The sequence below is a fragment of the Micromesistius poutassou genome (genome assembly GCF_964030765.1).
Source record: "Micromesistius poutassou genome assembly, chromosome: 11".
Taxonomy (NCBI): domain Eukaryota; kingdom Metazoa; phylum Chordata; class Actinopteri; order Gadiformes; family Gadidae; genus Micromesistius; species Micromesistius poutassou.
The window spans coordinates 2,305,367-2,320,444 of NC_140281.1; the positions used below are offsets into that span (position 1 = coordinate 2,305,367).

Here is a 15,078-nt window from a genome sequence, read left to right on the forward strand (position 1 = left end):
GCTGGCACATGCATATAAAATGGATGTTTTAGTTGTTCCTCCCTGCCCCAAAACACACATCCAACAATATGAAACTATTTTGAAATGAGTTTAATTCAGGAGACATGGCTCGTTAGTGGTTGGTGTTTTAACAAATCAAACTGTTTATATTTTAAGCTGATGTTAAAACTAAATTACTTTACCAGGTTCTCAGCAATGAAGCGGTAACATTTTATCTTGCTGGGAATTAACAGATGTGTTGGCTTGAGACCAAGGTCAGGTTTGTAGCGAATGCCATGTTAAAAAAAACGAAATGTTCCCGATAACTTGTGAAATCACTTTGACACAACACTTGGGAATATTTGTGCAGTATGAAAGACTATTTTTCCATGAAGAAATTTAATAAAGAAAAAAGTTAGTTTAAACAATGAGACTTTACATTAGACATTACTGTAACACCCATTTTACATTCAAAATAAATTAAAATATAAATGCCATCTTTGCATCATTTATTTAGAAATCTGTCCACTTAGAAGCACTTCCTGTGCACAATGCTGGGCCCAGACTCATCGTACTCCTGCTTGCTGATCCACATCTGCTGGAAAGTGGAGAGGGAGGCCAGGATGGAGCCGCCAATCCACACCGAGTACTTCCTCTCCGGTGGGGCGATGATCTTGATCTTCATGGTGCTGGGGGCCAGGGAGGTGATCTCCTTCTGCATGCGGTCAGCGATACCAGGGAACATGGTGGTGCCACCGGACAGCACCGTGTTGGCGTACAGGTCCTTTCGGATGTCCACGTCGCACTTCATGATGCCGTTGAAGGTGGTCTCGTGGATACCGGAGGACTCCAAGCCCAGGTAGGAGGGCTGGAAGAGGGCCTCGGGACAACGGAAGCGCTCGTTGCCGATGGTGATGACCTGGCCGTCGGGAAGCTCGTAGCTCTTCTCCAGGGAGGAGGAGGTGGCAAAGGTGTTCATCTCAATCTCAAAGTCCAGGGCCACATAGCACAGCTTCTCCTTGACGTCACGCACAATCTCTCGCTCCGCTGTGGCCATGACAAAGCACAACATTAGCCAGCAGGCCTTTCCCTGGCTGGAAGTTATTTTCCATAATAGTTGGTTGTTTAAAATGTATAAATTGTTGTACAGTAAACTAAGTTACTAGGTTGTTAAGGAGAAACTTTGCAATGCTTAAACCAGGCTCAGGCCACAACAGAAATGTATGAATGAAATAATTTAAACAAGAAGAGTTTACCAAATAATCCTATGATCGTGTTGCTCTAACATCCGTAGTAGAGTGTTGTGTGTGGATGCAAAACAGAAGCAGCCAAATAGTAACTGGACTGCTTATGAAGAATAGAGAGAACAAGACTAATGTGGCAGGGAAAGCCTGCTCAGCTGAACCGCTTATGTCGTATATGACCCTCAGATCCACTTACGAGTGTCTCCCACCATCAGGTAACAAAAACCAGAGAGGGCCGTCACAGTAACTACACTACATTCTGACATTATGCCCTGTTCCAAACTAGAACCACCATAAACGTAGGGTCCAGTAGGGCGACCCACCTGTGGTGGTGAAGCTGTAGCCTCTCTCCGTCAGGATCTTCATGAGGTAGTCTGTGAGGTCACGTCCGGCCAGGTCCAGCCTGAGGATGGCGTGGGGCAGGGCGTAGCCTTCGTAGATGGGCACCGTGTGAGTGACGCCGTCGCCGGAGTCCATGACGATACCGGTGGTGCGACCGGAGGCATACAGCGACAGGACGGCCTGGATGGCCACGTACATGGCTGGGGCGTTGAAGGTCTCGAACATGATCTGGGTCATCTTCTCCCGGTTGGCTTTGGGGTTGAGGGGGGCCTCTGTGAGCAGAACAGGGTGCTCCTCGGGGGCCACGCGCAGCTCGTTGTAGAATGTGTGGTGCCAGATCTTCTCCATGTCGTCCCAGTTGGTGACGATGCCGTGTTCAATGGGATACTTGAGCGTCAGGATGCCCCGCTTGCTCTGGGCCTCGTCGCCAACGTAGCTGTCCTTCTGGCCCATGCCAACCATCACACCTTGATGTCTGGGGCGGCCCACGATCGAGGGGAACACAGCACGGGGGGCATCGTCACCAGCGAAGCCAGCTTTGCACATCCCAGAGCCGTTGTCAACAACCAGGGCTGCGATATCTTCCTCCATTCCTGTGTTGGGTTGAGGGACTAGGCTGGGTGGCTTGGGTGGTATACTACAGAAAGATGGTATAGTACAGGTTAGTGCAATATAGGCGATAATATACCACTGTGATTCTACAAGGTCAATCTTTAAAAGTAAGGCAAAACTGTTGTATTTGTTACATTCTTTAAACATCTACAGGACATATTGCACATTGAAAAATGGCACCTATCATATTTCATACTGATATTTCACAAACTATCATACTTAGCTCTACGCAGGCTTGGTCCTCTGGCAAACCGCTAAAGAACAGGAGTCAACACAGATGTTTATAGCTGTAGTAATTGGGAGATACCAACTTTTGTTTATGTGTAGGGGTTCCCGGCATAAGATATATTGTCCTAAAATATGTTGATGCCAATTTTAAAAGTGGTTATTGTGAGACCTTTCTGTTTAAATGTGTTTGGACACATAAGTAGACTGTTTGTTTTGCCAGCACTTGATGCTTTTGTCTATGTCTATGTTAACCTTAGTTATTCTCCCCCCAAAATGTTATGTCACCTACTCGACAGTGGCACAGCCCAAAAATGTTTTTCCTTATACAATTTAGTTACTAAATAATGCCACGTATTGTGGCATATAAGCGTACAAAATGTGACAATAGTAAATATAATAAGCACTCATTGCAAATTTAATTGCAAAAGTAGTCGTAATGCACCTGTTCAGGACAGGTAATCAAACGTGGAGTAGTCGATTGTGTCAGGTTTCGTCGTCGTTTATTATAAATTTGACTGGATAATATTTCGGCGCAATTAACTGTGATTGTATTTTTGTTGACACTTCTAACTACGCGTGTGTATTCGGTTGTGTTTATTTGTATCGCTGGGCAAAAACTCGAGGTATCGGTCATCTTTATTTATTAGTTTGGTCTCCACGTGGTTTCCTCCTGTCAGTCCAGTCCGCTGGTAGCCGATAGCCACCATTAGCCTCAGTCTGTCCCAGTCTGGCCAGTAATGGCACTACATCCTCTCTCCGTAACACACAGGTCCTAGGGTTTAGCGCAGTGTTTGTTTATTATGGGGTTGACACAGAGTTCCTTTCTGTCGGACGGGGGCAGTAATAGCGGATACCATGTACACGGGGTACGTTGTGTTGCGTTTATTTCATCCGGTAGGAAGTCGCCGAGCCAAGGCTTTTCCATCCTTCATCACGTCACGTGTCCTGGAAAAATAAAAGTGTTTAGTACCAAGTCGTACAAGTCCCTAATGTACGTAAACGATGAGCTTATAATGTAGACATGTTGAATCGTTTAATGGTAGTGATTCGTCTGGACTCCTTTCACGTTGTGTGAGTGATGTGATGAGGTGGCACTCGATTCATATCCGGGGGCCGAGCGTGTAAAACGCTCATATTCCCACACCGACAACCTATCGGCTCACGATGTAAACAAACGACGAATGCCTTCACCGTACGCTACAGAATGTATGGTCCTAAAACCAAAGCTTTTAGTTCAAACCATGAGCACGATGAGATGAACTGCTGCTGTTGCAGTCCTCTTTGCTGACTGTATTGCGTTACTCTGACCACAGGGAGGCGACAGAGTCAACAACTGAACAGTCTTGAAATTTTTGTTTCGCATTTCAGGTACAAGAGAACTCCCCTGCCTACTTGGCCGGAGTGGATCCCTTTTTTGATTTTATTCTCTCGATAGGAAATACCCGTCTTGTGAGTAAACCATATTCAATTCTTAATTGTTGACTGCTGACGAAAAAATTATCCTGTTTAAGATACTGAAAAATGCATGTACATGTGTGTCCCATACCACCAGAATAAGGAGAGTGACTTGTTGAAAGACCTTTTGAAAGCCAATGTGGAGAAACCGGTCAAGCTGGAGTTGTACAGCATGAAGACCCAGAGGGTGCGGGAGCTGGAGGTGGTGCCCAACAACATGTGGGGGGGGCAGGGTCTGCTCGGAGCCAGTGTGCGCTTCTGCAGTTTTGAGGGGGCCAACGAGAACGTCTGGCATATCTTGGTAAGGGACAAATAAACACAAAGACATAAATCAAACAGACTTAATATTATAATTAGGGATCGACCGATATGGATTTTTTTAGGGCCGATACCGATGCAGATTTCTTTTTCATCAGCCTTAGCCGATGACGATACGCTGATACCGATTTTCTTGAGCCGATATTTGGAGCCGATACTGCTTTTGCTCCATCAATTTACATCATAAAAATGACACAATGATGATAACAAATGTTACAAGTCTCAATTTAAAAAAGGAACATTTATTGTACTCTGTAAATCATGCCGGGGAAAAAAAATAAACCTATACGTATCTGTCGCCGGAAAAAATCGGCCGATGCCGATACACGTAAAAAACGCAAATATCGGCCGGCCGATATATCCGTTGATCACTAATTATAATGACAGAAACATGTAGGTAATTAAGCCTACTGCTGACGACCTGTGAAAGGGGTCCATGAAGGAGGATAAGTGTAGTAGTTAGGGTCTTTGACCCCCAGCCAAAAGGCACTGAGTTGGATTGAATGTTTACAGTCTGCCTGGAGGCATGCTTGAGAAAATGTCCTCATCCCTGCTCATTAATGATGTATTCTGTCTCTCTCCACCCTCGTCAGGACGTAGAGGAGCGTTCTCCGGCCTCCTTGGCCGGCCTTCAGGCCTTTCATGACTACATCGTGGGAGCTGACCAGGTGTTGCAGGAAGTAGGTCTTTGTTTGTTTATCAGTCAATCTATGTGTCAATCAATCAGCCAACTTTACAAACAGGAACAAGAACAAGTTATCAGACTTTAATGCAGTTCAGTTCTTTTTTTATCTCTTAAAACGGTGGAATAAATAGCAACAACAAAAAACGAAGAAATGCTCAGTATTCACTGTGTGTGTGTGTGTGTGTGTCAGTCTGAGGATTTCTTCTCCATGGTGGAGGCTACCGAGGGGAAGCCTCTGAAGCTGCTGGTGTACAACTCCCAGACGGACCGCTGTCGCGAGGTGGTGGTCACGCCCAACGGAGCCTGGGGGGGGGAGGGCAGGTAGGGCGTCACTCCACCCTGAAAACACACACACACACACACACACACACACACACACACACACACACACACACACACACACCCTCTCTTTTTTTTTTTACCTGGGGTTTTCCCCGTCACTGATTTGACCTGAAGGTGGTCTTGTTGCTGATCTGTTAATCCACTGTCTAACGAAGGGGATCAGAACCATTTCAGTATTTCCGGGGGTTAGGATAGGCCTGGATTGGATGTTTGACTCCCAGTCAAAGGTACTGGGTTCGATCCCCATTGTCCTCTCATCCAGAAGATGGGTAACCCATACCTGATCCATAACTTACATATTTCTATTTACATTCATTTACATTCGTTTATGCAATGATAACCATTAACTAACTATAAAGTGTTAACTAATGGTCTATAATACATCATTTGATAGGGTTAATTAATAAATTGGGTTTGGGTTGTATCTCCTATGCTAAAGCTATATAGAAATGCTAATTTCTGCATTAACTAAAGCTTATTAATGCATTAATAAAGCTTCTGAAGCCCCTAATCCTCTAATCTCCTTATCATTTTGTTCTTTCGTCTTGGCTTGCTTCCCTATTAGCCTAGGGTGTGGCATCGGCTACGGCTATTTGCACAGGATCCCGACTCACCCGCATCAGCAGAGGGACTCCCAAAGCGGCCAGCCGTCCCACCAGGGCGCTGAGACCGACGCGGACCACACCCCCACACACCGACAGGCAAGTAGCCCCTGCCGAGGCCCACAGACGAGGGCCGCTGGGCTCCTCCAGACCTAGTGGTTGTGTACACTGCAGTGTTTCCCCCTAGATTTTTTTGTAGCAGTGGTGCTGTGAGTTGGTAACCTAGCAACGCTAGGGGGTCCGGGGGCATGCCCCCCTGGAAGAAAAAATTTAAAAAATAACCGTTTAATTGGTTACTTCTGGTGAGATTTTTTGGGGAAAAATGTACAGATTGAGCTTCCAAATATGACATAACAAGCAACAGAGTCAAGGTATCTGCTGAGACCAGATCATTGTGCAAATGTGCCTTGAACTTGGCAGAAACTAAGTTAATCTTTTATGTTCATTTTCAGCTATTTCTTTGATATTTATCATAAGCCTTAGAAAAAATTGATGAAAAAAAAAAAAAATATATATATATATATATATATATATTTTTGCAATTTTTTTTTTTTTTTGCAGTGGTGCTGACAATCCAGCAGCGGTGCATCGCCGCTGCTGAATGCATATAGGGGAAACACTGCACTGATGGTTGTGTCATCATCATCATCAACTTCTATTATTAGACTCAAGGTCCATTTTAAAAGACAACAATACAACAAAATAGACAACACACATATACATTAGAATAAAAACATTCCCACCACTTATAAAAGGCACTTATACCGATGTCTCCAAGGTATGACTGGTACTGTACTGCACTATAACTTGGGTTCGACAGCAGCATTATAATTACATTCTTTGAGTCATTCAAGCGACCGATAAATCTGTACATAAATCTGTACAATAAAGCTTGTAAGGTGTTTACTCCTGAATTCACAAATAGCTCACTCGCGCTACTTCACGTGTGTGACGGGATCACTGTGGGGTTTGCTTTCAGGGGCCCCCTGCTGGAGCACACCAGCCGACTGGGGAACACAATGCCAGTGTGGATCACAGAGAAGGGTCGGCGGGGGAGCCCGGTGGTCCCCCCTCAGACACGCCGGCGGTCCCGGAGCTAGGTGAACACAACCTCCTCCTCGGCCACTTTCGCTTTCACATTGTCAGAAGCAGAATCAGAATGACTTTTATGATCTTATTGTACACAAGTACACGAGAGTACAATTCTTGAAAAATAAAAATATGTAAAAAAAATAAGCAGCAGCATAGATCACCATAATAATTAAGTAAGTAATAATAAGAGAAACTAAGACAATGGTAATGAGTAATAATAAGTAATGAGGTGTAGTGTAGTGTTAAGTGTAAGTGAGGTTGAGCCAGGCGCTCAGTCAGGGTGTTTTTGCACGAAGCGTCAAGTATAGTGAGACTGATACCAATCTATATTGGAGTCACTATAAACCTTAAAAATAGAAGATATCGAAATCAGGACAGGGTTGGAATGATTATTATTTTTTAATTTATGTTTTAGTATTATAATACACGATTGAAGTGTACAGAACATAATGGTGTGTGTTCTCAATTCGCCGAAAACAACAACATGAACTAATCCGTTAAAGAGTTATTGGAGGAGTGTTGTAACGATGGCGACGGGAACCACGTGACAATCATCAGCCAACGTGTGTTCTCTTCCATCAGGTTTGGAGAAGCGGTTACCCAGACTGGACTCCATCTCGCTGGGCACACCAGACGGATCCAACCTCTCTGAAGCAGCGACCCCAGACCTGTCTGAGATGATCTCCACCATGGACGTGAGCGGCATCTCCAGGCTGGCCAACTACGGAGACGACTCCAGAGAGGATCTGAGCCTGGGTGAGGACAGGCGGTCAACCAGAAGACAACAGGGAGGGGTAGCAGTGACTTTAGGTGTACCACTACGTTGGCATTAAGACCTTTCACAGATCGCCTCATTTGCAAACGGTATAAAAATAGATAAATACACATGTAGTGGTTGAGCAAAGCGTGCCAGTGCCCCAATATTCACAAATATTACAGCAAGAAGGCCATGGGCCGTGGAAAACAGGGGAAAGAAAAGGTCAGCAACGCTGCTTATGCTCCTATGGTGTTTATCGCGTGAGGAACAGAAAACATTACAATGGAAGAATAAGATGGAATGCACAAAACGACACAATTCTTTTAAAATGATGACAAGCCATAATGCTATATTGACTGAACATTATCTAACATGTAGGTGTCATACATTTATATCTGAATTCACCACTAGTCCCTTTAGGTAAAAGTGCATGTCTAATGACTACACCAAAAGGACTATGTGATTAATAAGGCGTTTTTCTTGCCCATGCGAGCCCATGGCGGTTGATAATGAGTCGTGGTCGTTTAATCCCCAGACATGTCCACCGGTAGTCAAGCAGTGCCTTCATCACCAGCGAACCAAGAGGACTCTGCCGTCGTCATGGAGGAGGTGGAGGAGGAGGGCGGAGATCTCGTGGACCTCCTGGTGGTGTCCGGCGACCAAACCACGGAGGACCTCTTCAGCCTCGACGTCGTCAAGGAAACGGCGGGCGACGCCAGCCTTTCAGACGTTCAGAGTTTAGACGCGGAAACGCCGTGCTCCGAGCGTGTGGACCCGGGTCTGCTGGGGAGTTAAAGAGTACTTTTTTTAACCAATATGCATTAGAAGGCTTTAGTAGCTGGCTGTAGCGCTCGGGCACATAAAGCTACATGCTAACATTAGCAACACTGGAACTAAACTATTTTATTATATTAACGAGGGTTTTATTGATTGTTTTATTGAAGAAGTTGCCTTTGCTGCATGCTAAATTGCACATTCAAACAACATTAATTTTTGTTGGTCTATGGTCCGTTAATTCAGTACACAATGAATGTATGTTAATACCTTGAAGGATTAATGCATTGCTTTTTTCTGCTCAGAACTGATTCGTTTTGAATTGACACCAACAAGCCTCAGTAGTTAGGTACCTTTTTATGAAGCATTTGGTGCGTTCACTGTCTTCACCATTCAAACACTGAAGGAAACATGATTGTATGTTTATGGAATGGATCGATTATCGGTTTCATGTTTTTGTGAGTTCAAAGTTTTATTTATGGGTTTATTTTACTGACAATTAAGATGGTGGGAGAGTTTTTATTTTATTTGTTATAAAAAATACAGTAGCCATATATATATGTTCATTCTGCACTTTCAATGGGAACAATGTACCGTTGGGGCTATTTGTCTGTAGGTTAACAAAAATAGGTTAATTCTTATTGTGGTTTAAAGCTCAACCCTTCTCAAAAGGGTTCTCTTCTCAAAACCCTTCTCAAAAGGTCACTAAATATGTTTGTTATCGCCAGAAATGGTTACCATGGCATTTTTTTCAGTTATTTTTAATTTGAGTTGTTTTCAGGGACTTGACCTGAAAATGGTCGAAGCAATAGAACACAATCAAGGTATCGATGGCTTTCCTTATTGATTAAGTCTGTTTTGTCATCAGAAATGTGGTCATGGAGACGTGTGATCTCAGGCGTTAACTCAAATCACTATTCAAATTCTGGAAAGTTATGTTGAAATACTGGTAGTATTCAGCATTCTATTTGCAATTTTTGTTTTCAAAACTGCTTTGTCTTTATAGCCTTCTATTGGCCTATAGAATAAACATTGATGAAAACTCTTGAACACAGAATTCAATATTTTTATTAGTGTGTACTGAGGTAAATGTAGACAGCTGTAGTTTTCTAAAATTGAGACGTTCTATGTAGTAGGAATAAATAATCCTGTGGATGATACATAGACTAGTCAATTCAATGGGGTGATCCTCGTGAACATTTTGGGACAGCGTTTCAGGAAATAAACAAATGTATTTTACTTTACTCATTCTGTGTAATCATCACAAATAACCATCCATTTTCGTATTTCTGACGTCGATGATGACGATAAGTGGTGACGTAGTGATAGACGCCTTTGTACGGAGAGCGCCAAACGAGGGCAGCTTCCAGACAGCAGGGGGCAGCAGAGAGCCTCTCACATCGCTGCCGCATATCTTTCAAATCGCCTCAGATGAAGGACCCATCCAAACGGAATCAAGTTTAGTTCTTTCTTGACTAGGGCTTATTGACCCCTCGGTCGCTTGTTTAGCAACTGGGACATCCCTTGTCGTTTCAGATAGGAACTGGACTGCGTTAAACCATAGCCTCTCGGATGAGATGGTGTGGTGTGTGTTAGTAGGCGTAGGTCTGTTTCCTCTACATACAGAAACGATCGACCTACATTACGGCGGCGGGGAAAACCCTCGGAAACGGGCATTTTCAAACGTATCCATGACATCGAGGGTGTGGGGGGCGTAAAGTGCTGTGAAATAAATGTCGAAATCCATTTTATTGATGAAGAATATATACGAGGAGGGTGAATGACGGATAGGGAGGCTCAGAGAGAAGCGCACATCATACATCATAAGGACAACAACAGTTGCGGTTCATGCCTTGAGTAGAGAAGAAGAGCCCCCACACACGCTTCAATTATTCACAAGGGTGCTCCTCAGATGGGGTAATGAGGGGAGGGGAGAGAGTCGAGGGAGGGATGTGCATTTCTGTCTTAATCGGATTGCTGCGTGTCTTCTCAAGATGCACACACCCACACCCACACAGTGATGCCCTTATCTGCCTGGCAGCTGCTCCAAATATCAGGCTATGGTAGGGAGACATTTCTGTATGGCAGCTGTTTGATGCCGCAGCAGGTTTTTGGCAAAGTAGACCCATGAATAAAAACGTATTGTACATTTGGTTTCATACTGTGGGTCGGAGGGGGAACTGGCAAAATAACCATTAGTTCAGTTGTGGTGAAATAATGAGTTAGTGTTTCTCTCTCAGTCCTTCCTCCCTTCTTCCTCCTTCAGAATCATTTCCAGAGATGAACTACGGCTCTGACGATGGTCTCTTTGCTGCCACTGTCTATCCGTTGCATTCCATAGATCGGAAGAATGCTTTTTTTCAACTTATCTGAGGCACCTTTGCCACAAGCCCTTGACGTTTGTGGGCGACACCATTGTTTCGTGCGATGCTTTCCGGGTGACATCAAACAGGCCACACAACCTCCCCTGTTCCCTCCTGACAGCCGTCGCTGGTGCGTTGGGAGGACGAGTGCGCGGGTTTGATGACAGAGCTGACAGCTGAAGGCGGGAGAAGAGAAACGCAGAAAAAAAGGAAAACACAGGAGGGAAGGGAAGCAGCAGCTGTTGGCCAGGCGAGGTGAGGAGGAGAGACAGGGGAGGTCTCTCTGTCTCTCTCTGTGTCTCTCTCTCTCTCTCTCTCTCTCTCTTGTCCTAGGGTGGGTGTGGCACTTGTCAGCTCTGCTTGTCTTCAGCCAGCGGTAGGCAAAATGCATGTGCAGTAGAGCGCTGCACACTTCATGCAATATAGTATGCCTTCGCAGCGTGTCACAGAGAGAGAGAGAGAGAGAGTTGAAGGTTGAAGAGAGAGTTAGAGGGAGCAAGAGAGGGGGGCAAGAAAAGGCTGAGAGAGACAGAACTGGAGAGTGAGCAGGACTGGAGTGGTGAGAGGACTGGTGTGATGGCAGATGGGAAGTGAAACCAATGCTGATTGATAAAAGGACCTGCCCACCATGCTAGCCCGTCGCAGCTCCTAACACTGCTCTCGGAGAGGGGGGTGGGGGGGAGGTCAGTGAGGGTTGGGAAGCCCCCCCGGGCGGACGTTATGTCACAGCCCACACAGCCGACGTGAGCAATTTACCCAGGGTGCCGCTGGGCAAATGGGACGAAGGAGGCTTCTCGTGACACACAAACGGAACGGCTCCGGGTTTATCTTATCTGAGCGTGCGGCTCCAGTGTTACGGCCCCCCACTGGGGTTTGAAACGCACCGATGTTACAAACAGCACACACACACACATTGCATGTCTGGAAACAGATATTCTCATTATTTATTTACTTATAAAGGGTCTTGCGTTTATCCAAAGCAAGTGTTTCAAATGGTGTTGTCCTATAGGGATCATATCGAGGTTTAGGACGTCTTGCTACAGGTAGGCTGCAGACAATCGAACCAACAACCTTTCACCCAAGAACGACACTACCCTGCCCCTGAGTTGAACATACCAGACACACGACTGCTCCCGTTTGAATACATAATTTATTTATATAGCGCTTTTATCCAAAGCGCTTTACAGTGTTGACTGACATTCACCCGTTCATGCACACATTCACACACCGACGGCAGAGTCAACCACACAGGGCGACAGCCAGCTCGTCAGGAGCAATCAGGGTGAGGCGTCTCGCTCAGGGACACCACGACACTCAGCTAGGAGGAGAGCCGGGGATCGAACCAGCAACCTTGCGGTTACCAGCCAACCCACTCTACCTCTTGATCTAATGCCGCCCCCTATTTACGTTTGTTTGCATTGTGTTGTTCTGTTGTTCTGTTGTTGTGTACCACTGGATCATCTGCATGAAGTGGCTGTCTGAGTGAGCAGCCCCACCCATGAGGAGACACAACAACACAATTCACTTAGCACAACACGGCCCCCGCAGCTCTCAATGCATCACCCTGACTCCTCCCTGCCCCCCCCCCCCCCCCCCCCAGTCAGAGGACACGGGTGCCACATCCTTGCTGCTCGGAAACACCACAGAGCAACATTCAATCATATTTCACCCTTTCAGTCATGTTCTTGAGATATCTCCGTTAAAGGTCCCGTGACGTGCCACCAGGTGTGCGTGTGGTCAGCCCTTACCAGCCGTTTTGAAAATCGGGCTCTTATGACGTCACAGGTGTGGGCGTGTCCACCTAGATGTGTGACGGATAGATGAGCGACGTTTTGCTACGGTCCACTGGGTAGGCTGGTGGACTGATCTATCCAGCACACATCTAGGTGGACACGCCCACTGGGGTCAGAAGAGCCAGATTTTCAAAACGGCTTGTAATGGCTCATCACACTCACACCTGGTGGCATGTCATGGGACCTTTGAGATGGATATATTTGCTATTCTAGTATCTATTTGACTATCTATCTATATAATGTACTATTTTATAATTGAGCAGACACTTTTCTATCCACAGTGCCCTACGGGGAATTAAAGACATTTAGCCTTCAGGTAAACGGTGGACTTCGGGGTTTAAACTCATGTTGCCCGGGAGTCAAACACCCATGAACGAGACTATCCTGACGTTATTCTACTTGCTATAGCCGAGTAGTTCTGCAAGCCTTGCGGCTTTCCTGGCTTACAGTCCCTAGAAAGCAAGGAGAAGAGGTAAGGTGCAGGAGACGCCGGCGGGGTTTAAACCCAGAGCCTGCTGCTCTCTGATAGGACCTCACAACCATTCTGAGAGATTGTATTAACATCCCAGATCCTCAGGACCCCAGGCATCCTTCTGGGGTCAGTGGGTTGCGTACCTCCTCTCCCATCTGCTTGCCTGTCTTGGAATGGTCAGTCGCACACGTGCGTGCTCACATGCACAAAACCACAATTACTGTGCATAAGCACACATGAACACATACGCACAGACACATACAAAAAAAAGCGCACGCACGCACAAGCACACCAAAGACTCACAACAAAAATCCTGCACACATAAACGCACACAAACACACACAAAAACATACATACGCACACAAACACATACAAATACACGCAGTGGGCAATCATAACTTTGCAAAGGGGTTCACAACAATAATGCGGGATTCCAATTCATTAATAAAATACTCTTCCACACAATGGCGTTACGAAGGAATTGTGAGACACATGTAGAACACAATATTCTTTTGGACTTAAAGAGTGATTTCATCGAATCCAAAGACCTTTCATGCAATCGTTGCTTCTGAAAATCGGATTTTCGCGGAAATCCGTCAAATAACAAAAAAAACTAATTAAGCTGTACTGAAACCAGCATCCTGACATCTGTGTTGTGTCAATAGAGGACATTGATTGGTCTTTAGATCCGATTACCAAGGGCCTGTTTTTATGTGAAACGCAGCAGACTGGGTCGAGCAGGGCCGGCTTGGACTCAATGCCCGGCAGTATTAAACTATTACTCTGTCTCTACGGCCATGCAGATGAGTGTAGTCGGCCAGCAACTCAATTCTTCAAGTCCCCATTCAGCAACATCTGGTGATGTTTGAAGATGTCTGATGATGTGTCCTACCAAAAAACAGTGGCGATTTAAGCAAGACTTAAATTTCTGGTGGGGCAGTTTGCGTCATTTGTTTGTGTAGCCCAGTCTATGTGTCCATTGTAATGGAGCACCAAAATGAACATATAACATAATCAGTCTATCATAAATGAACCGTTTGAAAACATAGCAGGAAGACGTAACCGCCGTCCCTGACGTGCAGTTCAATTTTTGCAGAGGTTGCGCAGAACCTATGGGGGGGGGGGGGCCTTCTGGCCGGGGGGTGTTCAGGTGAAGCAGAGACTTACTTAAGACCCAGGAGTATAATTTGTCCTTAAACACGTCCACTTGTGACGTCAGAAGAGCCAAATTTTCAAAACGGCTTGTAACGGCTAATCACACTCACACCTGGTGGTATGATATATGTCTCCCCCTTTAAGACCAAGGAGTATAATATAGTATAGTATATGATGTCCTTAAAAGAAGTGGCCCTGCGGTCTGGCCGGCGTGTGACATTTTGGCTGTGACGTAGCAGTCATTGTTCTGTGCTTGATTTTGATCTGTTTAGCAGCTGCCTTTGGAAATCAAGCTCAAAGAGATCCCTCGGCCCTGGGTGCTGTGACATACGCCCCCCCTCCCCCCCCCCTTCCCCCCCCCCCCCCCCCCCCCACAAGCAGCATGCTCAAGTGTGTATGGTGTGTGTGCGTGCATGCATGCGTCACCATGGTGCTGTGACGTACAAACCCTCTTAAGTTCAAACACACAGAGGCAGGACCACTACTAATGTCAATGTCTGTGTGTGTGTGTGTGTGTGTGTGTGTGTGTGTGTGTGTGTGTGTGTGTGTGTACGTGTGTACGTGTGTACGTGTGTGGGACAGAATGAGTGTGTATGTGTGTGTGTGTGTGTGTGTGTGTGTGTGTGTGTGTGCGTGTGTGTGTGTGTGTGTGTGAGAGAGGGTTGAATGTCTTTCCCCAAATGTCACCAACACCTAGTTAGATTCCCTTCACACGGCAAAGGGCAACACGTACACCAGGTGAACAATCAAACCTCTATCTTTCAAATGGCCACCCACAAATGGTGGTCTCAATGCTTAATGTAGACCACCTACCACTGTCTGACAACGCATGGACATATATGACTCCACACGGCACCACCATCAC

At 45.7% G+C, this 15,078-nt stretch overlaps 2 protein-coding genes across 2 annotated transcripts; one reads left to right on the top strand and one right to left on the bottom strand.

Moving 5' to 3' along the window:
- Window positions 1–508: 508 nt before the first annotated feature.
- On the bottom strand, window positions 509–2,156 carry LOC311355867 (actin, cytoplasmic 1-like; the record flags this gene model as incomplete). Its single annotated transcript, XM_084475683.1, has 2 exons — window positions 509–1,026; window positions 1,547–2,156. 2 exons carry the CDS (start codon window positions 2,154–2,156, stop codon window positions 509–511), a joined length of 1,128 nt encoding a protein of 375 aa, XP_084331809.1.
- Window positions 2,157–3,116: 960 nt separating this feature from the next.
- Window positions 3,117–9,417, top strand: LOC311355893 (Golgi reassembly-stacking protein 1-like). The gene is made up of 9 exons (XM_084475708.1): window positions 3,117–3,271; window positions 3,774–3,854; window positions 3,958–4,161; window positions 4,772–4,858; window positions 5,054–5,184; window positions 5,771–5,906; window positions 6,787–6,907; window positions 7,482–7,655; window positions 8,192–9,417. Exons 1-9 carry the CDS (start codon window positions 3,206–3,208, stop codon window positions 8,449–8,451), a joined length of 1,260 nt encoding a protein of 419 aa, XP_084331834.1. The 5' UTR covers window positions 3,117–3,205; the 3' UTR covers window positions 8,452–9,417.
- The last annotated feature ends 5,661 nt before the right edge of the window (window positions 9,418–15,078 follow it).